General features: G+C 52.0%; 1 protein-coding gene across 20 annotated transcripts in view; it reads left to right on the top strand.

The window, feature by feature from the left end:
• Positions 1-22,112, top strand: part of LOC118594666 (protocadherin gamma-C4) — a 182,586-nt gene extending 160,474 nt beyond the window's left edge. For 19 of the 20 annotated variants that reach the window (XM_036204747.1, XM_036204748.1, XM_036204755.1 and 16 more), the window contains 3 exons: positions 6,312-6,370; positions 13,964-14,052; positions 20,148-22,112. In XM_036204747.1, the coding sequence (XP_036060640.1) occupies positions 6,312-6,370; positions 13,964-14,052; positions 20,148-20,374 (375 nt within the window). In that variant the 3' untranslated portion in view covers positions 20,375-22,112. Of the gene's footprint in view, positions 1-639; positions 692-6,311; positions 6,371-13,963; positions 14,053-20,147 lie in introns of those variants that run through there. The other variant, XM_036204758.1, reaches the window with a different exon arrangement.
• Positions 22,113-22,157: the final 45 nt, after the last annotated feature.

Raw genomic sequence — 22,157 nt, forward strand, 5'->3', positions numbered from 1 at the left:
TGGAGAGCAGGGCCAGACTTTAGAAGGTTCTGACAAAGCTTTAGGAGTATTTTTACTAGGATGGGGGGGGACGGACACCACGTGGGCTTTGCATCTCCACGAGGACAAATTTTTGTGGGTTCAAGCAAAACAATGGAAGCTTCTGAAGTCATGCAGGAAGTTGCTGGGACAGAACACTAAGGAGTTCTGTACCATTTTAATCTTCCCCCCTCGAGCACCATCTGAGCCTTGAAACTTTACTGCCAAGCGGGCTGAATCAACCTGCGGCACGAACCAGTGGGGAGGTAGGAGGCTTCTGTGACACAGATTTGTTAGCGACTGTTCCCAAGGTTTCCAGGACCGAGGAGACTTTATAATTGGTTAAGAGCAGACAGACTTTTTGGCCAATCAAATTTGGAGCTGAGGTGGGAGATCTGCTCTTCCTGCCTGCCTCTCCTCCTCCAGCTCCCTAGCTCCACTTACATTTAACTGCCCTCCCCCACCCACCCCCGCCAGTTGGTGACTAAGAAAGGCTGCAGGCAGGCAAACCTCAGAGCAGTTTTTTAAGAGGCTGGAAGGAGACATAAGAGACACCAGCTCCTGCATTCCAAGCCGCTTGGTTTACCTTGGAGACAGGACAGCACAGTTACTCTCCAAGAAGGGACTTCTGGGTCCTGGGGCCTATGGCGTCCCCACAGCTCGCTGGGAAATGGCAAGTGCTGTGTGTGTTGTCCTTGTGCTGCTGTGGCTGGGTGGCTGGGCAGCTCCGTTATTCAGTGGTGGAGGAATCTGAGCCGGGGACTCTGGTGGGAAATGTTGCTCAGGATCTGGGCTTAAAGGTGACAGATCTGTTGAGCCGCAGGCTGCGACTGGGCTCTGAGGAGAATGGGCGCTATTTTTCCCTGAGCTTGACGAGTGGAGCTTTGGCAGTGAATCTAAAGATTGACCGAGAGAGCCTGTGCGGAGCCAGCACGAGCTGCCTGCTGCCTGTGCAGGTGGTGACTGAACACCCCCTGGAGCTCATCCGTGTAGAGGTAGAGATCCTGGATCTCAATGACAACTCACCTAGCTTTGCCACTCCTGAGCGAGAGATGCGAATCTCAGAATCGGCTGCACCGGGAGCCAGATTCCCACTGGATAGTGCTCAAGACCCAGACGTGGGCACCAACACTGTGAGCTTTTATACCTTAAGCCCCAACAGTCACTTCTCTCTGAATGTGAAGACCCTAAAAGACGGGAAGCTATTCCCAGAGCTAGTGCTAGAACAGCAGCTAGACCGTGAGGCCCAGGCAAGACATCAGCTGGTGCTCACTGCTGTGGATGGGGGAACCCCAGCCCGCTCAGGGACCAGCCTTATATCTGTGTTTGTGCTGGACGTCAATGATAACGCTCCAACCTTCCAGTCCTCCGTCCTACGTGTGGGACTCCCAGAGAACACACCCCCAGGTACACTGCTTCTCCGACTCAATGCCACTGATCCAGACGAGGGCACCAATGGCCAGCTAGACTACTCTTTTGGAGACCATACATCTGAAGCAGTAAAGAACCTCTTTGGCTTGGACCCTCGCAGTGGAGCAATCCATGTGTTGGGTCCAGTAGATTTTGAGGAGTCAAATTTCTATGAAATTCATGCACGAGCCCGAGACCAGGGACAGCCAGCCATGGAGGGCCACTGTGTGATTCAAGTGGATGTAGGGGATGCTAATGACAATCCCCCTGAGGTGCTACTGGCATCTTTGGTCAACCCTGTCCTAGAGAGCACACCAGTGGGCACAGTAGTGGGGTTGTTTAATGTGCGGGATCGAGACTCAGGTCAAAATGGTGAGGTGAACCTGGATATATCTCCAGACCTGCCATTTCAGATCAAGCCTTCTGAGAACCACTACTCACTGCTAACCAGCCAGCCTTTGGACCGAGAAACCACACCCCATTATATCATCGACCTGCTGGCCAGGGATGCTGGATCCCCTCCCTTACACACACATCTCACCATCAGGCTGAACATTTCAGATGTTAATGACAACGCACCCCACTTCACCCAACAGCTCTACACTGCTTATATCCCAGAAAATCGGCCCCCAGGCTCCCTGCTCTGTACTGTGGCTGCCTCCGATCCAGACACGGGGGATAATGCCCGCCTCACCTACTCTATTGTAGGAAGTCAAATTCAGGGAGCCCCCGCCTCCTCCTTTGTGTATGTCAACCCTGAGGATGGACGAATCTTTGCCCAGCGGACCTTTGACTATGAATTGCTACAGATGCTGCAGATTGAGGTGGGGGTTCGGGATGCTGGCTCTCCCCCGCTGCGCGCTAACACATCTCTCCACGTGTTTGTCCTTGACCAGAATGATAATGCCCCAGCTGTGCTGCACCCACGACCTGGCAGGGAGCTCTCAGCCCCCCAACGCCTCCCTCGCTCTGCTCCTCCTGGTTCTTTGGTTACCAAGGTGACAGCTGTGGATGCTGATGCAGGTCACAATGCCTGGCTCTCTTACTCCTTATTACCACAGTCCACCACCCCTGGACTGTTCCTTGTGTCTGCACACACTGGCGAGGTGCGCACCACCCGGGCCTTACTGGAGGAAGACTCTGATACCCAACAGGTGGTGGTCCTGGTGAGGGACAATGGTGATCCATCACTGTCCTCCACAGCAACGGTACTGCTGGTTCTGGAGGATGAGGATGCAGAGGAGATGCCCAAATCCAGTGACTTCCTCACACGCCCTCCTGAGCGGTCAGACCTCACCCTTTACCTTATTGTGGCTCTAGCAGCTGTCAGCCTTTTATCCTTAGTTACCTTCACTTTCATGTCAGCTAAGTGTCTGAGGGGACATGAAGATGGGGCCCGGGGTGGGGGCCAGTGCTGCGGGGGCCAGGACTCGCCCTCCAGGGAGTTCTATAAGCAGTCCAGCCCCAACCTGCAGGTGAGCTCCGATGGCACACTAAAGTATATGGAGGTGACCCTGCGGCCCACAGACTCGCAAAGCCATTGCTACAGGACGTGTTTTTCACCGGCCTCCGACGGCAGTGACTTCACTTTTCTCAGGCCCCTCAGCGTCCAGCAGCCCTCAGCCCTGGCGCTGGAACCTGAGGCCTTGCGTTCCCGCTCTAGTACGCTGAGGGAGCGGAGCCAGGTGAGGGCTGGGTGCTCCTTGCGACCCCCGGGGGGGAAACGGGCACCTCGGAGAAGCTGCAGGTCCACCTCAGGGCTTTGATCTTTCACTCTCTGATTGATTGCACCCAGCTGGCTGCATTTGAACGTGGACAATCAGAGTGGTCGAGTCAGAGGGTTCTAAGCATCCAGGGGCGATGGTGTTTATGGCTGAGGGGAAGTGGGCTCAACTCCTGCCCCCCCATACAAAAAAGGCTGGCGGGTTGGGGATTTAGCTCAGTGGTAGAGCGCTTGCCTAGCAAACGCAAGGCCCTGGGTTCGATCCTCAGCTCAAAAAAAAAAAAAAAAAAAAAAAAATGCTGGCGCCCCACATCACTACTGGTGAATTCACACTGATTTGGCAGATGCTGGGGTCCCCGCGCGGAGCTCACCACAGACCTGGGCTGCCAACGTCCTGGGCACCGGCTCCATTGCGACCTGCTGCCACTCTTGAGGCTTCCTCCTCAGTTTATCTTTATTCTCACAATCCGTGACTTCCTCGTTAACTTCAGCTCTGCTTGTTCCAGCTCCAGCCAACCACAACGGCCCACAGCCTTTCGTTCGGTTCGGCTAGGGCTGGCTGGTTGCCCTCGGTGCTGATCACACCCCTGCGCGGCTCCTTACCTCCCCAACTAACCCCCTGGGCCGCCCCGGAAGTGCTCGCGGTTGACTGACACCTAGTGAGGTTCCCAGGTCGCTCCTGCCCAGGATCTAGCCAGGACGCTGGAGTTTCTCTCCAACCCTCCCATCACAGGGTTACTTCCCTAACGTCCTGAGCTGAGTCTAATTTCCACAGAGTCAGGAGTGACGCTGGCCCTCGAGGCTCGGGACAGGTAGAACCTGCTAGCCCCAGGTCTGGCTGGGCCTGGGGCTCTGTACTGGGTCCCTTCACTCTCAGTGCCTGCGCCCTTCTTGTAAGGCAGGGCCTTGGTTGGCCAATAAGCCGTCCTAGAAGGCCTGGGACCCTGGTGGCCACAGCTACCCTTTCCTCCCCATGCAAGTAGGAGCCTGGAGAACCCCTGCTCTGGGGATTGAAAACCAAGCTTTGGCTCCGTCGTTGTAAATGTGCCCAGAGATCTGGTTAAGATTTGGGGAGAATGATCAAAGTACCCGAGAGACTGTCAGCAAATCTTCCCTCCTCTGACTGATGGGAAACCACAGCTTCTACCAAGTGCCAGGGGTAGCCCTCATATTCAGGGAAACAGAAATGGTAAAAGCATGTCTTCACAAACTAAGAAGCTTTATTCCAAGTCTGTCCGTTCTCAACCCTGCCTCTGCGGTATGGGGTTTATATTTTTGAAACACCTCCAGATACTTCTTATAGTTGGTTGAAAGAATCCTACTACAACACCTCCTTAAAGAGCCAGTGGTACTCGGGAGGCAGAGGCAGGAGGATCTCTGTGAGTTTGACTGGTCTACAGAGTGAGTTCCAAGATAGCCAGAGCTGCACATAGAGACTCTGTCTTGAAAAACAAAATAGAAAAAAAAAAAAAAAAAAAAAAAAAAGCAGGTGTTTCATTCGCCCCTCCTACATTCTTGGGTAGTTATTAGCAGTTGCTTTCACAGGACAAGCAAGTCCCTCAAATTAAGAAAAAATGATGATAAAGAGTCTAACCCAGCTGGGGTGTGGTGGCACACACCTTTAATCCCAGCACTTGGGAGGCAGAGGCAGGCAGATCTCTGTGAGTTCCAGGCCAGCCTGGACTACCAAGTGAGTTCCAGGAAAGGTGCAAAGCTACACAGAGAAACCCTGTCTTGAAAAACCAAAGAGAGAGAGAGAGAGAGAGAGAGAGAGAGAGAGAGAGAGAGAGAGAAGAGAGTCTAACCCAGATCTGTTTAAGTTCTGTGTACACTTTGAATAGCTTGGCACTTGGAATTTGTAAAGCTGGACAAGAGATGGTTGATAGCCGACAGGATGAGACAGGATGGAGTTCTTTCCTCCTTATGACCTTGAATATGGAAGAAAGTCTTTGGGGCTCCCCTTCTCAGCAGCACCCACTGAACAACTTGTTCCTGCCATTTCATGTGGGTGTAGAGTTTTGCTAGACTCCCTGACAGATCATAATCCTGCACCCTCATGTGCACTCTACTGTCAAAGGGTACAGTGGCCAAGGGTCTGCACCCTTCTCCATGGCAACCCCAGAATGGTGCTCATGGCACCCAATGCACCAAGAATCTCGGGATTCTGGGCTCCACTCACATCGCTGTCACCTGTGAATCTCAGTGTGAGTCACTGGCAAGTCCTGGGTCTTCCTTCTCCCCAATGTAATATGAGATGCTCACACTCTCTTCTCTTGGGAGCCTGTGTGAGAATTAATTACCAGCACATCCCAGGAACTGGCAAAGACTTGACTGTAGGAGAATGTGTGATGGGATACCACATCCCCTGGAAGGACCTGAGGAACTTAGAAATTAAGTGATGGCTGGCAGAGCCCTGCACACTGAGCTGGGTGGGAGAGGGCTCAAGATCAGCCCCTTGAAAGTGCTGGAGACTTAGTTGGCTGGAGACCGTAGAATGTGGTCCCTCTGGACTCCATCCCAGCCATTTTCTCGGCCTGCCTTGGACAGAGCTGCCTTGTTCTCCTCTCCTTAGTCACAGGTCATTGTGTGGCATGAAGTTCTGGGGGTGAGAGGCATCCTGGGGCTTGGATGCCCTATAAAGGCCCAGGCTGGCATGACTCCTAAATTAATAATGTATTTAGCTGTGGGAAGAGGTCTTTGAGAGCGGGGTCTGGAGGAGGTGTCCCTCTGAACGTGTCCCTGCACAACTTGGCACGAAAAGGGTTACCCAGAGCAGCAGCCATCTTGCTACAGCTGAGGCTTTGTTCCCGGCTGAGGAGCTGAATGGCTCCTTTCTGGGGCTGGTGGGATCTTACCGAAAAGCCTCTCTGCTATTTGAGGAGGGGGCACTTTCCTGCGCCCTTCCCCCAGTTCCACGGGAGACGCTTTTCAGGCCCTGAATTTTGGCCCAGAAGTTCTGAGTCTGGGGCAGGAAAAAAAAGGGGGGTCGGGGGTGTTGGTTGCTTGAGCGGAGAAATCTGTGCTTGTTCACTGTGATCAGATGAAACGTTTTGTTAGTCTCTGGGGTGGTCCTCCCCACCCCCGCCTCTGGGGATGTGTCTCCCCTTCCCCACTCACTGCCCTTGGGTACTCAGCCACCTCCCCTCTGTTTTCTCCACAGCAAGCCCCGCCCAACACCGACTGGCGATTCTCTCAAGCCCAGAGACCCGGCACCAGCGGGTAGGTGACAATCTGCAGCCCACCCTCTTCTCTGATGACGTGGGAGGAGAGGAGGGGAGGGCTCGGCGTTTTCTGGAAATGGCTTCTCCCCTCATTTCATGACTTCAAGGAGGCTTTTGTGTCCTGGGCGCTGCTTGCTACCCAGACCCCAGGAAGAAGAGATGCCTACTGCGACTATTTTGGAAGCAAAATCCACCCACTCATCCCCTTCCTTCTCCCAGCCACGTGCGCGGTGTTCCCCCCACCCCCCCCGTCGTCTCCTGAAGGCTCCGTGAGACCCAGGGACGGACAGGGGTGGGGTGAGGAGGGCTTCCCATCCCCATCCATTGTTTTATACTCTCCCCTCCCAGTTGAGCCGGGCTCACTCCAGCCTGACCTGCGACTTGAGCAGAGGAAATGGGTCAAGAGACAAGCAGGCTGTCCCCAGTCAGAACCTTCCCTGAACCGTGGAGGGAAGTGGAGGTGGAGGAGAGGGAGGCCGGGGAGGGAGCTCGGCTGTGGGAGAGGAAACGGCAGGCACCGCTGGAGGTGGCACTGCTTATGAAATGATCCATTCTCGTGCCAGCAGCTGCCTCCTGACCCCGGGCTTGTCCTGCCCTGTCTGCTTGCGGGGGTTTGTCCCCGCCTCCTCTTTCTGCAGCCTGCATCCCCCACCCCCCACCCCGACCTCCCCCACCGGCTCTGTCTCAGTCTGCGCTCTCTGCCTCTCCCTTTCTCCATCCCTTACGCCTGTGTCCCCTCGCTCTGGTCGGCACCTCTCCTGTCCTGCACCTGCTGGGGCACAGTGCTCAGTGGACGCGGAAGGAAGCAAGACATTGCACTCTTCCTGGTGCCAGACTGTTCGTCCTTTCTCTCTGTCCCTTTACTTGTCTCTCTCTCCTGTTCCAATCATTTCCTGTGTCACTGTGGCCTTCTATCCATTCTCTCTCTCCTTCCCTTTCTGTTCTAAAGTTCACTGTGTCATTCAGTCTCTATGTCTATTCTCATTCAGAGTCAGAGAGTCTCAGTCCCTCTCTCTCTGTGTCACACACACACACACACACACACACACACACACACACACACACACACTCCCTGTCCCAGCCGGCACCCAGGCGCCTCCTTCTCCTCCGCACCTCACACTTAGAGCCTTTGATAGCTGCCCCCCCACCCCTCTCCCTCCCGCCCTGGCTGCCCCAGCTGTTCATTTCAATCGGGTGTAAATTCCTGCTGAGACAGGAACCCCCTATGGGGGTGGGGAGGAGGATGGACTTGAGCAGAAAGACCTTCAGTGGGTCTGAGGGGCGTGGGATGGGATCTGAGCCAACCCGCTAGGCAGAAGCTAGGCGCTGAGAAAAGTCCAGGGAGGGATGCAGGACTCGCCCCCTTTCTGTTTGTCTGCATGCAAAGAGGGTGAGTTTGGGGGGCTTCCACCCTGCTTTCTCCTCAGGGGCCCAGCCCTAGTGGCAACAAGAATTCAGAAGCCTTGAGTACAGGCTGATTCCAGCACCCAGGCATGCGCAGGCTTGTCTGCAGCGCAAGGAATGGAAAGCACTTCCTAGAAGGCCCCTAAAGACAGCTAGAAAAGGCCCGGGCTGCTGTTGATCCTGCTTTGACCCCAGCTGTTCCCTTTTTCCTCGCTGGCCCGTAGGTTGTTCTTATACTCATCCATTGAGTTTTTATTGAGCATCTAGTGTGAGCCAGGCACTGTGCTAACACGCCTGGCAGAACAAGCGAGCAGATACTATCCCCAAACTCTGAAGTTTCCAGTCCAGTGGAGGAAAGAAAGTGGACAAATCACTCTAAACAAACAAACGAAAACCTCTAGTTACAGGTCATTGAAGTTCATGAAGAAGAGGATGGGTGTAAGGGGAAGGGGAGATGAAGAAATGCTTCCAGGGAGGTGACGTTTGAGTTACAGCAGCTTTGAGACATGCTGTGCAATTAGGTCCTCCTGCCTTGGCCAGCCAAGACCCTGCCCTGCAGCCACAGGTGTTGCTAGTCTTGGAAGCCCCAACAGTTCTTCCTCCTGTACCCCGGGAGCATCTTTTCCCCTGCTGCAGGACCCTTCTCATCCGTGAGAGGCTTTGGTGGCCTGGAGTCCATAGCAGAGCTCACAGGGAGCTGAAAAGGCTCAGGAGACTCCCCCCTTCCATAGCTAACTTGCTGCGGTTGGGACATTTTTGACTCAGCCCCAAAGTGGCCAAGATGCAGCCAAAGCACCAGGGTATGATCCAGGGTGTGATCCAGAGTGTGATCCAGAGGTACCCACTCTCCCACTTCATTCATTTAGCTGTCAGTGAGGATCTCCTGAAGTCCGTACATCGTGGGGGTAGATAGAGATGCCCCACCACCACCTCAAGGAGTTGGTCGTGTGCTGAGTGTTGTGAAGGGCAGCATGCCATGGGCATCTGACTTAGCCAGAGAGCAGAAAGACATGAGAAGGTAGTGAGGTAGGTAAAATCTGAAGGATGAGTGCAAGTCAGTCAACTGAAGACAAGGAAGAAAATTCCAGAAGTGGGAAGAACCTATGCAAAGGCCCTGTGGTGAAGCCTCTCCCAGTGAACAGAATGGCGGGGTGTTCCTCTTGGCTGCCATTTTGATGAGCATATTGGAGTGAGAGGATAGAGAAAGGCAATTTCTCTTATTCAATGAAATCCTGGTTACAGCCCTCCACTGCTTCTCTGCCCACTGTCTGCCCCCCTCTGGCCAACCACGCCAGTGTTGAACTCTCCAGTAACCCAGGGTGAAGTTTAGGGCACAGTAGGTCACACTGCCCAGGCCAGAGGGCAAGAGTCACATTCCAAAGTTCTTTGCCAGTTGCATGTTTTTCCTTCCCACACTGTGCCTTCTTGGGTCATCCTTCCGGCTTCCGATCGCAACACCACTGCCGTCCCAAGCCTTGAGCCCAACAAGCTGTTTCTCTCCTTCAGGCTGTAACCTGGGCTTTGCAGCTGTTCCCAGAGTCTCTGGCACCACCGTGTCCCCTTTGTGGTTCCACATTATTATATTCTTCTCCAACCTGGGAGCCGTCCACGCCTCCTCTGAGACACTACCCCCACCCCACCCCCACTGTCTCTTAGATTGGGCAGTTGTTCAACAAACAAATAACAGCTCCCCCCCCCCCCCCCCCCCCATCTTGCTCATGAAGTAGTACATTCTTGGGGCTGGAGGGATGGCTCAGGCTCAGAGGTTTAGAGTTCTTACTCCTCTGCCAGAGGCCAGAGTTCACTTCCTAGCAGATATGTTTGGGCAGCTCAAGAGAGATAGAAAAACAGGAGAGAGAGGGAAAAAATGAGAAACTTCCTCTGGAAAGAACTACTAACATTTTTGTTTGTTTGTTTTTGTTTTTCAAGGCAGGGTTTCTCTGTGTAGCCCTGGCTGTCCTAGAACTCACTTTGTAGACCAGGCCGGTCTTGAACTCACAGAGATCCACCTGCCTCTGCCTCCTAAGTGCTGAGATTAAAGGCATGCACCACCACAGCCCAGCTACTAACATTTTAATATAGAAAAAAGTATATATATGAAAATAGACAGTGTGCTGAAGTCTTGGGTCTGGCTATCCGGCTCTAACTTGCTGTACTGTCTTGTCTTGTGGTACTGAGATCTCCACCCTTGTGCCCCCTTGGATTATTTCAAAGCAAATCCCAAACATTACATAATTTCATCTGAGATTTTCCTGTCTTTTCTTTCTTTCTTTTTTTTTTAAAATCAGGCATGGGGGTGAATGTCTTTAATCTCAGTACTCTGGAAGCTGAGGCAGTCAGATCTCTGTAGGTTTGAGGCCAGCCTGGTCTATATTATGAGTTCCAGGATAGCCAGGGCTACATAGAGACCCTGTCTGGGAAAAAAAAAAAAATTTTTTTTTTTAAATATGCATTTTAAACCAGGCAGTGGTGGCACACACCTTTCATCTCAGGAGGCAGAGCCATGTGGATCTCTGTGAGTCCAAGGCCAGCCCAGTCTACAGAGCGAGAACCAGGACATCCAGGGCTACACAGAGAAACCCTGTCTCAAAAAAACATATATATATATATTTGGTCTGGTGTCTCCGAAGTCTTTTCATCCTTTCTAGTATATATGTTCCTTTTCCACCATTTTTATCTTTTGGTTACAATTTATTCGGTGAGTCATTAACATATTCATTATGCATCTTTCTAAGCATTTTTATTTCTACAGTCAAGCAGCATGCGTAAGCTTCCTTTTTAAAAAGTCTGGCAAACTTGTTCACAATAAGAATTTTCATTACCAGTCAACTGTTACATTTCTTACCATTTTTTTAAATAGGAATTGAGGTCATCTGTCCAGTATTATTGTAGCTTATTTTTCTCTTCTTTATAACATGTCAGGTGAATTCCTCCATATCAGTAGAAACTCTTCAAAAGGCTTTTAAGTGTTGCATAACAACACCTCCTATGAATAAATATGTATATTTTCAGGTGCTAATAGGTTCTTGCTCTGCTAACTAAATAAACATCCTAACATTTTAACACGATTGAGTACAGGCTGTTGTCAGTGTGGCTTTCCCTGGTTTCTCACTTCACACAGGGAATATTTTATCGAAGCTCAGCCCTTACACACTCCTCCCCAACCTCCACACACAAGGATAACCCGAATACATGGATGCTTGGAAAATGGGTTCTTAAATTGCCCACCCCCTTCATGTTTACTGTCTTCAAATCTTGGAAGAGTCTCCTGAATCTGCTCCTAGGGATCCAGGGACGCCGCGTTGAAGCCAAGTTTCTCTGTGTGAGATCATCATGGGCTTTAGGGTCATATCAGGCCAGTTGGGAGTTGCAATTCTGTCATTTAACTAGCTGTGTGTGACTTTGAGAAGGCCTTCAAGCCCTTCTTTCAACTGCTGGAAATCAGGGATAATCATAACCCTTTCTGCAGGGTGGTTCTAAGGATGAAATAGACGATGTACAAACACATGGCCCGGTGGGTCCAGGGCTCAGAACCACCCCCCACCCTCCCCAACCCACCCCACTCCCATCATTTCTTGCCCAGCTGCACAAAGCTGGCAGCCTGCCCATCTGTTCCTGACAGTCCACCATGGTTCCAGACCACCAGTGTATTCACCTAGGCAGCACCGTCCCCCCTCCCCCACTCAACACCTCCCTACCTCACCCCCCATCCCCAAGCTCGGTCAGATAAGACTGAAGTTTCCTTGGTTTCATGAAGCCAAGGGTTTTCCTGTCCTCTAAGGGGACCGTCACACCCTCCATCCTTGCCCAAGAGCAAGAGTGAGTTTCACATAGTTAAATCTCACCATAGCAACCTAACTTCTAAGCACCTTAGGAGCTTTCCAGAGCTCTGAGGAAGAAGCCAAATTTTTTTTTTTTTTTTTTTGCTTCCCCAACCCCGGTGCGTCACTACCCTCACCCCTACCCCCACCCCACCCACACCCCTCCCTCACCCCTGCCCAAGTTCCTTAGGACCTGGACATGCCCCTCTCCTGCCTTGAGAGCTGAGGACATAGCCACCTCCCACCCCAACCCCCACCCCTACCCCATGAGCACCCTGAAAGCTGTCTTCCACACCCTCTGTCTCCAAGGTGACTTGCTTTTACCTCTCAGGTAAAAGAATTGCAGGCATCACAACATTGGACACAGTATACCTTTAAAGACTCCTATAAAATCACAAAATAACGGTCATATTTGAAGAATTTAACATTAACATTGTTAGACACAGTCCACTAGCAAACCTTCCCAAACGCTCCCACTATGCCCTTTTAATCTGCGTTGTAAATTAAATTTAGAATTTGATCAAGGAGCATGAATCACATTTACCATGTCTCTTCCTCCTGCTTTAATCAGAACAGCCTCCTTACCTTTTTTTTTTAAATGACATGGATACTTTTAAAGCATCCAGACCAGTAGCCTTCACTGTCTTCATTTCAATGCCCATAGTCTGGGTCTGTTGATTCTTTTGGCTAGACAGCAACATAATTCAACAGTCTCATAGGAACATTCCATGAGTGGTATTTTGGACTTCCCACTGACCACATCAGGAAACACTTAGTGTCAGTTTGTCCTGCTAGCAGCTTCTATTTGTCTCCTTATTAGAACTGCTGTTTATTCACTTGGTAGAAGTTGTGTCCCCAGGCTTCTTCATTACAGTTATTTTCATTTTTGTTGACTTCTCTTAAGAAAGAAGCTCTCTCTGTATGACCCAGGCCCACCTCTGACTTTGGGGCTCAGCTGATTTTTTTGTTTGTTTGTTTGTTTTGTTTTGTTTTTTTTTGAGACAGGGTTTCTCTGTAGCTTTGGAGCCTGTCCTGAACTAGCTCTATAGCCCAGGCTGGTCTCGAACTCACAGAGATCCGCCAGCCTCTGCCTCCCGAGTGCTGGGATTATAGGCGTGCGCCACCACCGCCTGGCATATAGCAAGTTCTAAGCCAACCAGCACTACATAAAACCCTGTTTTGGTTTGGTTTTGGTTTTTTTGAGGCAGGTTTCCACTCTTCAAGGTCTGTCCTGAAGCCTTTTCCTTGGTGCCAAATTCTTCTTTTTACTCCATAGGGACCTAACTCTCCCTTGATCTCTTCCCATTCATTCAAGCAACTTTTATTTATCTGCTTGTTTGAGGCAAGTGTACCTCTATGCAGTTCAGACTGATCTCTCAAAAATCTTCCTGTCTCAGCTTCCGAGTGCTGGGATTACAGGCGTGCACCACCAGCCCCAGCCAGGCAGTGATTGTTTACTGGGGGATCTTCTCTGTGCCAGATGGTGCCAATGCGTGTCAGGATGTGTGTAGGGCAAGATAGGTGTGGGGTTTCTTCCCTCACCCCTGCAAACTAGAATAATTTGATCCTTGAAAATCCATATGATGGCTAGGTATGGTTGTATGTACCTATAATCCCAGCACTCATGAGGCTGAGGCAGGAGAATTACTGTGAGTTTGAGGCCCACTTGAGTGAGACTGTCACGAAAACAAACAAAAGACAGGGACAGCCAGAGACAGAGAGGAAGGAAGGAGACATGGAAATTGTCACCATGGGAAAGGTCCACACTGAGCACAGTGAGTTGCAATTTCTTAGCACTCTTAATAGTTTTGCAAACATTTCATGTTTCCAATGCACAGCGCTTCGAAGTGACCTAATGAAGCCCGGCTGCCCAGGTGCCCTACTGAGTGCTTCAGTAGGGGGCTGACACTGATCAGAGGTCAGTGTAGCAAAGGAGCAGGTGGGCGACCAGTAGTTCCAGGATCACACAAGGCCCAGCCCAGCCCCGGTGAATTTTAGAATCCCCTGCGTCACATTTTATTTTACATTGTTAAAACAAAGGCTGTGGTTTGACATTTCTGGGCATCAGCAAGAGAGAGCTTGAAAGGGAAGTTACTGGGAAACTATAATAGACAGTAGATCACAGCTTATCTTGAAGGATGGAGGGGTGGCATTCGTTTAATGCCCCGAGACAGCAGGAAGTTGGCCCAGGGAATGGACTGGGGTCTGGCTTCTGAAGGATTATATAAACGCCCCTCCTCCACTGGGAAACAGGTCTTAGGCGTGGGGTGGAAATAAGGCACTAGATTTGGGAACCCTGGCAAGAGGCTGGGGGGAGTGAGCATGGCTGACCTGGGGTGTTGCTGACCCTGTCACTGTCTCCCCAGCTCCCAAAATGGTGATGAAACCGGCACCTGGCCCAACAACCAGTTTGATACAGAGATGCTGCAAGCCATGATCTTGGCCTCTGCCAGTGGTAAGTGGTACCCGTGGGTGTGGGAGGATGGAAGACAGAGGGAGGGGGTGCTGCCATCAGGGCTGTGGATGGGGTGTTGGTCTGTGTGGCTCCTCTGGAAGAGCAGGTGATCCTCCATGACCTAGCTCCAGGTCGAGGGATAACACAGGGATTGGGAGGTCCCTAAGGCACCCAGAGCAGAGTGAGCAAGTCATCAATCCACTCACCGAGGAGACGTCAAGGAAGGAGTTACAAGTCTAATGTGAGCTGGACATGGAGGCATACACCTGTAATCTCGGCGTTCTGTAGATGAAGGCAGGAGGATTTCCAATAGTTTGAGACCAGTCTGGGTTACAAAGCAAGACCCTGCCTCAAAAAACAAACAGAAAAACAGACGAGTCTGACGCTGGGAAGGGCCAGCACACGTGACACTACATCTCCTCCACTTACTGATGAGGTTTAAAGCAGCTGGTTCTCTTCCTCAGCCAAGAGAATGGACAGCAACCCCACTGTGGTATTGTGGGGACTAAAGAGGCACAGAGTATGGCCCTGGGCCTAGCACAGGTTAGACCCCATAGTGGGTGGGGATGTTCCCAAGAGACTCCGGCAGGCCACTCTTCGGCTCCCCCTGCCTCCAGATGAGGACCGTAATTTCCCCACATGGCTGAGAAAGAGCCTCATTGGTAACATTGATTCGGCCAGTGGTTGCACATGAAGAGTCAAGGGTCCTCTGCAGGGCAAGCAGAATCGGTTCACTAACACTTGAGAGCACAGGCTTTGGAAGCAGGCCAACCTGGGTTCAAATCCTGCTATCCCCACTTAGGGATGAGGCATTAGGTAAACTATTAATCCCCCCTGGGCCTCAACTTTCACTTATGAAATACTTATAGGACTCATTGGGCTGTTTGAAGGTCACACATGACGTCCTCAGCATAGGCTTGGCAGACAGTGATTATAGTAACAGTGCTGTAATTGATTAGTCATTATATTTCTTGGCCTGTAGGGAGAATAGAGAAGCAAGAGAAGCATTTTTCTTCCCCCGAGATAGGGGCTCATGAAGATTTCCAACTTTATATGCATCCTCCTGTCTCCGTCTCCTGAATGCTGGGATTATAGCCGAGTGACACTATGCCTGGTTTATAAGGTGCTGGGGTCAAAGCCCCAGGACTCCGTACATGCTGGGCAAGTGCATCCCAGAATCAGAGTCTAACTTCTATTACACATCCCTGTGAAGGTGCCACCGTGAAACTCATTACTTTGTATTCTAATCCAAAAACCTAAATTAAAATGGAATACATTATAAGAAAAAGAATCGAACACCTGTTACTAAGGACCAACTTCTGGCCCAGGGAAGAGGAGTCTAGGAGAAGCTTATAGAAGATTAAGGCCCTGGACTCACACCTGAATCCTGACCAGCTAGAAAGCCAGGAGAAATATCCAGGTTATCATGGCAGGATGTGTGCTAACCAGACGTTAGGGCTTTGTTTCAACTAATCCTCTCTACAATAGCAAGACGTAAGGCAAGTTCTGATGCTCTGTGTTCAGCAGAGGGATGTGAAATGCCACTCACCTGGAGCTTCCCAGGATTCAGCAGAGCTGGGATTCGAACTCAGCTCTGCTCCCAGTGTCATGCTTTCCTCCACGGTCACCTTTGGCCTTTAGATCTAGCCTGTTTCTCTCTTAGCTGACTGGACCTAGAGGCTGCAGTATTCTCCCTGATTAGAGTTTCCAGATAAAACCCAGGGTTCCCAGTTAAATATGAATTTCAGATGAATATATACTTTTTTTCCTAGACACGGTTTTTCTGTGTAGCCCTGGCTGTTCTGGAACTCACTCTGTAGAGCAGGCTTGTCTCGAACTCAGAGATCCGCCTGCCTCTGCCTCTGGGATTAAAGGAGTGCACCACCACTGCCCCAGCTATATACAGCTTTAGTATAAGCCCATCTTAAACTGTTGCACAAGGCGAACTATATTAAAATTTTCACCATCTGCCCAAAGTTCAGAGATAGCTGCAAAGCATATATCTTTACTTGTCATGATTTATTCATCTTACCCTCATGTCTGTAGGAGTGAATGATGCCTGGCCTACGGCTGACCGAAGGGCAGAGGACGGGAAAGATGATAGGGACTGTCCACCTCTGGGGACAGGACCGAGATCCCTGAGAGGCCAGTTGCAGGCCTGGGCCTGGGGCGGTGCCAGGTCCAGCTCTTGAGGGAAGTAAACAGGTCTCTTTAGCTGTTGTGGCCTTGAGCCCTAAGGCCAGAAAGCAAGCTTTTCAGCCCAAATCTAGATGCTAAAAACAGACGTGGAAGCAGTATTTATGGCCCACAACCTTCCCGCATGCATGCTCCCCCGTCAGGGCTCCGCCCGTCCAGCCCACACAGGACCTGACCCAAGGCTGAGCCTGGGGCTCTGGGGAACGGACTCCAGGGTGGAGGTGGCAGGGTCAGGCCTGCTCTTATTTTCACACCTACTTCCCAGTCTCAGGGCCTGAGAGGCTCTGGGAGCCGGCCCAGGGAGGGGAGAAGGGAGGGGACCCTTGAGAGCGCTCTTAAACAAACGCGTGGGGGAGGCGCACCCAGCAGGAGGCTGCGGTTTTGAGCTGGCTTCCTTGCCTATCGCTGGCTATTGCCATTGTGGGGCCTTTGTCTAACTTGGACTGGTAATATTAAAGGGACCAGGGGAGGGTGGTAATGAGTCTGGAGCTGGCAGGAAGCCAGCACCCTCCTCCAGCTAGAAGAGGTCCTGCCTCTTTGTATTTCTAAGTCTGTGTCCTCTAGGACTAAGAAAACCCTAGCCCTTGCCTAGGCCAAGCCTTGCGGGGTAGGATCTAACGAGAAAGGCCACTGGAGTCTCTGAACCAGAAGGTCAAAGTTGGCAATCCCGCTTCCCCGCCCCCAGCCCTCAGCCCCCAGATTCAGAGATGGGGAAGCTGAGGTAGATAGAGGCCCTGAGACAAGATCTCACAGCCCCTTAAGGCCGAGCTGATGGGGCAGGACTCCAGTTAGTTTCTGCGGCATTCGGCACCTCCATCTTCTCCACCCCCTCCCCCATCCACCTCAACTCCCTTGTCACTCAGTGAAGTACTTCCTGTCTTTCTGCTCAGTCTCCCTTCTCCATTCCCTCACATTCCTTACACACACACACACACACACACACACACACACACACACACACACACACACATCTATCTTAAGCCCCTAAATCACTTTGGAATCCTGGCTCTTTGAAACTGGATCTGGGCCCTTCCCCCTTCCATTCCCAAGCTGGAGGAGGCTGTCAGCTTGAGGGGAGGGGTGGGCCTTGGAGGCTGCTACCTCCTGGAGTTAATTAGGGAAATGTCAGCAAATGAAAGGGCTGAGAAGGATAGGACCGGGCAGCTGTTCCCTTCTACCAGGCTCCCAGAAGGCCCTCAGCTCCAGGACTTTGGGGTCTGGATATAGAGGGCCATGAAAACCCAGACGCTGGAGTGCAGAGGCCCAGAGACCCTGGCACACCTCCGCTCTTCCTTTCTCTAGCCTTCCCCTCTTACCCGAACTGGAAGTATTTCCTGTCTGGATTTCTCAATCCCTGGTTGATGTCCCAGAATTACTCAACCTCTCTGGCTTTAGTCTCCTTCTCTACTAGCTCCAAGGTCTAGGGTGGAGGCAGCAGCGAGGCGGTAAACTCTCCAGCTTTCGGTAAGGCAGGGCAGGGCCTTCCTGGGCCTTTAACTCCCTCTGTGTCATGGAGAGAATCTGGGAGGCAAATTCCCAGTCCCCCCCACCCCAGCTCCAATCAGCGTGGAATGGCTAGAGGGTGACAAGGAGGGCAGGCAGCTGTGCCTGGCATTTACTGAACACTTGTCAAGTGCCAGAGCACTGAGTGTCGGTCTCCTTTAGTCCTCACGGAACCCCCAGGATGGGTATTTCTGTGCTTCAGCTGCTAATGTGGACTCAGATCATCTGGAGAGCGCATTACCATGCAAATCAGGAACCTGCATTTTAAGCAAGTGTGCCACCCTGAGCTCCGCTTTCCTCCTCTGTTCAGTGAGAAGTTGGCCTAAGTGGCACCGACAGACATATGTACACAGCCAGACAGACATATGTACACACAGACAGACATATGTACACAGCCCCATATCTGTGCTGTACCTAAGATATCTGTCCCCAGGACCATCATCATCTCCAGGAGTGAGAGGCAACCCTCCTTTACCCCCAGAGCAGGGATATGGTCCAAAGTTGGTGTTGGTGGTAAAGGAACCTATTTCCACCACTTAGATACACTTAGGATGGAGTCCCACTATAAGACATACTATCTGGTACCAGCCTTCTCTCAGCCTTGGCCCCCTAGTCTGTAAAAATAAGGACAGAGCCCCATGCCTGACTGAGTGCTATGTTGAGGTTTAAGGGACCATACATGAATACATGTGTTTGCCACAGCTGACAGTCCAAGGCTGTCAAGAAGTGGATACAGCCAGGCCTGGTGTGGCCTGTAATCTCAGCCTTCAGGAGATGGAGGCTGGAGGATTTCTAGTTTGAGCTACCTGTGTTTTGTCACTCTTGACTTCTCCCCCAGCTCCTTATGCAAGGAGACTGCCTTGGTGACCACTGTATTCCCAGTGGTCGGGTTCCAGGGTACAAGACCTTTTTCTCCAAAAACAAGTGCCACAGGACTTGTACAAGGCCCAGATCCTTAGTATAGGGGGTTGGGCATGGTGGAGGACAGAAAAAGAAAGGAATGCTTCTGTTAGGCTGGGATTAGAGATCCCAGTTAACACATATCTGTAATCCCAGCCAGCTGCCAGGAGGCAGAGGTAGGCCTGGTCTAAATAGTTTCCAGCCTGCCCAGTGCTACACAGTGAGACCGTCCTTTATTGTTTCTGTTTTTCAAGACAGGGTTTCTCTATGTAGCCTAGGCTGTCCTAGAACTCGCTCTGTAGACCAGGCCGGCCTCAAACTCTAAGATATGTCTGCCTCTGCCTCTGGAATGCCGGGATTAAAGGCATGCCTCACCACTACCCTCCCCGTGTGAGACTTTGTCTTAAACAACAAGAAGTATCCAGCTATTGGTGAAATTAAGGCCACTCCACGTAGTTAAAAGGGAGGTTTATTTTGTGGGGTAACTTACAAATGAAGGGGTAGGTTGCAGGGTCTGGCAAAGGTATAACGTAGTCCGGCGGTGTTCTCTGGAGAACTCTGCTCCGTCTACCTCCAGCGTCCAGCGTCCGGGCACCAAGCGCCAGACCTCTTCCCATCCTTGGTCTTCTGCTTCCTCCTCTGCCCTGCCTTGTGGGCGTGACCATTACCGAAGCCTCAATGGGGGTTGGAACTTCCAGGCCAATGCTGGGATGGCTATCCACTACACCCAGCAGTGGTGGAACGTGTCTTTAATCCTAACACTTGAGAGGCAGAGGTAGGCAGATCTCTGAGTTCAAGGTTAGCCTGGTCTACAGAATGAGTTCCAGGTCACAGGGCTGTTACACAGAGAAACCGTGTCTCAGCACACACACACACACACACACACACACACACACAAAACCAACCCCAAAACGAAGGGCTGGGCATGTAGTTCAGCTTGGGGCGTGCTTGCCTGCTAGCATTCACTTCCCAGCACCACAGACAGACATATGTACAGATAAATGGAAGAACACCCCTGCATACGCGTTAATGGCAGAACTGCTGAGTGCACGTGCTGGGCCGGGCCTTGGTAAGGGAAGGATAACGCACAGAGCATAGTCCAGTGTGGAGGCCAGGGTCAAGTATTTGAGGCCGCAGAGAAATGCTAGCTAGCCTGTTGTGAGCACTGACCACATGCCAAGGTAGCCAGGCCCTTTAGAAGCATCTTCTCATTTCATTCTTGCCCCAAGTGGAAACTCTACTACCTTCGTTTTATGGATTAGGAAATAGAGGGTCATAGGGAGGCTGGGTAGACTTGCTGAGGAAGACAGAGAGCTGGGAATCAAACCTGCTTTTTGTCACTCCTTGAGCATGGGGACGCCCTGGTGACCACCGTATTCCCGGGGGTCGGGTTCCAGGGTGCGGTGCGGTGCGGTGCGGGAGAGGCCTTCACTGACTGCTGATAAGCCAGTCACTGACCCCACCTGACCATTTGCTCTTCCTGTCTGTCTCTGCAGAAGCTGCTGATGGGAGCTCCACTCTGGGAGGGGGTGCTGGCACCATGGGCCTGAGCGCTCGCTACGGACCCCAGTTCACCCTGCAGCACGTTCCTGACTACCGCCAGAATGTGTACATCCCTGGTAGCAATGCCACCCTGGCCAACGCGGCTGGCAAACGAGACAGCAAGGCCCCAGCAGGCGGGAACGGCAACAAGAAGAAGTCGGGCAAGAAAGAGAAGAAGTAAAATGGAGGCCGGGCCTTGAGCACAGGGCAGCCTCCCACCCCAGCCAGCCAGTCCAGCTTGTCCTTACTTGTACCCAGGCCTCAACATTTCAGGGCTCACCCCAGGATACTGGTAGGAGCCAAGGCCATGCTCCCCGTTGGGAAACAAACAAGTGCCCAAGTCAACACCCCCTTCTCTGTGCCCTAGGGGTTGAATATGCAAACAGTTCTGCTGGGAACCCCCATCCAATCAGTGATTGTGCCCACGTGGGTAGCAGGGTCAGTGTGGACACAAAAAGCCCACGCCACACTCCCTCAGTTACAGATGAACTCCTCCTCGGCCTTCCCACTCAGTCAGGCTCCTCCCTCTCCTGCCTCCCTCTCCCCCACCCCACCCACTCCTTCAGTCCCTCTCTCGAGCAAGGTGATTGGGCTGTTGAGGGAGGGGACAGGTGACCTCAGCAGGCTCCTAGTTCTGAAAGAGTTGGGAGACGATTACAACCTTCTGGCCTCTCCTCCGGTTCAGATCCCCGCCCCCCCCCCCCCCCCCCCCCCCGTGTCCGTCCCCCCCCCCCCCAAAGCATGGTTTGGTACCAGTCTGCCCATTTCCTTCTAGAGCCTGAGACCAACGCTTACGTTTCGGGGGACCCAGTCACCATCCCCCTGGTACTGATGCTTGCTGGATTTGGGGAAGGCATTTTGCTACCAAGTCTCTCTTCAATGCCTGGGGACCAGTCTTTTGTTTTTCATTGTTTGATGTTCCCTCTGCATGCTGTGACTTCCCCTACTTCTGAAAGAAGAGACTCCTTTGCATGTCTGGAGACAGTAGGGGTGGTAAGCTAAAGGGAAGTTGAGTGTATACCGGTGGAGAGGGGCAGTGGATACAACAGCCAGGTCACAGGGTCTTGCAGGGGCCTCTGTATGTACCCAGGGTACTGGCCTAAACCCCCAATTCTAGCCATAGACAAACACCAGGCCAGACCCTTCCACCTTGGGTCAGCCTGAGCGGCTTGGGCTGAGCCACCAGCACCAAGGGATTCAAGCTGGCATTTCAGTCTAAGAAGGCCTCTCAGTGGATAGGACCAGAGAGGAAAGCGGGGCCTCTGTGGGTGCTGGGTACTCCAGAGGTGCCCCTGGTGAAAGGGTCCGTGGTCCTAGCAGGAAAGGAGGCCAGGCAACGCCATTTGGGGCCCCTGGGTTGAGTCAAGGAGGGAGAACAAGGGACCAAGCGGCCATAAAGTCTCAGCCAATGATGGGGCTTCTTCACTGGGCCCCTGTAGTCCTCAAGCCCCTGGCCTCCACCTTACCAGGTGCCATTTCTTCTCAGAAGGCCACTGCCCAGCCCCCAGGCCGCCCCTTCGTGGCCAGAGACTGGTTAAAGCCCCCCAGTGCCTCCTTGTGCATAGAACTTCCTCGGCCCGCCCTCCTCTGCCCCAGCCCTTACAGTAGTGTAGAAGCCCCCTCCCCCGGCTGGTGTAGAATAGCCAATAGTGTAGTGTGGTGTGCTTTTACGTGATGGCGAGTGGGCAGCGGGCGGTGGGCTGTGCGCAGCCGTCTGTCCTTGAATCTCAACCTGCCTGCGCAGCCCGTGCTGTGTTTTGTGCTGTGTCCACAACGCTGCGGCGACCCCTCCCTGTACTGACTCCTCTATAAAAGCTTCTCTTCGCATAGTCACGTAGCTCCTGCCCACCCCCCTTCTGATATCTCTCGCAAGTTTTATACTCTAATATTTATATGGCTTTTTTCTTCGAAAATTAAAAAAAAAAAAAAAAAAAAAAAGGTTTCTTCTGAAAGGCTGACTGCGT

This window comes from Onychomys torridus, chromosome 13 (genome assembly GCF_903995425.1).
Source record: "Onychomys torridus chromosome 13, mOncTor1.1, whole genome shotgun sequence".
In the NCBI taxonomy this organism is placed as follows: Eukaryota; Metazoa; Chordata; class Mammalia; order Rodentia; family Cricetidae; genus Onychomys; species Onychomys torridus.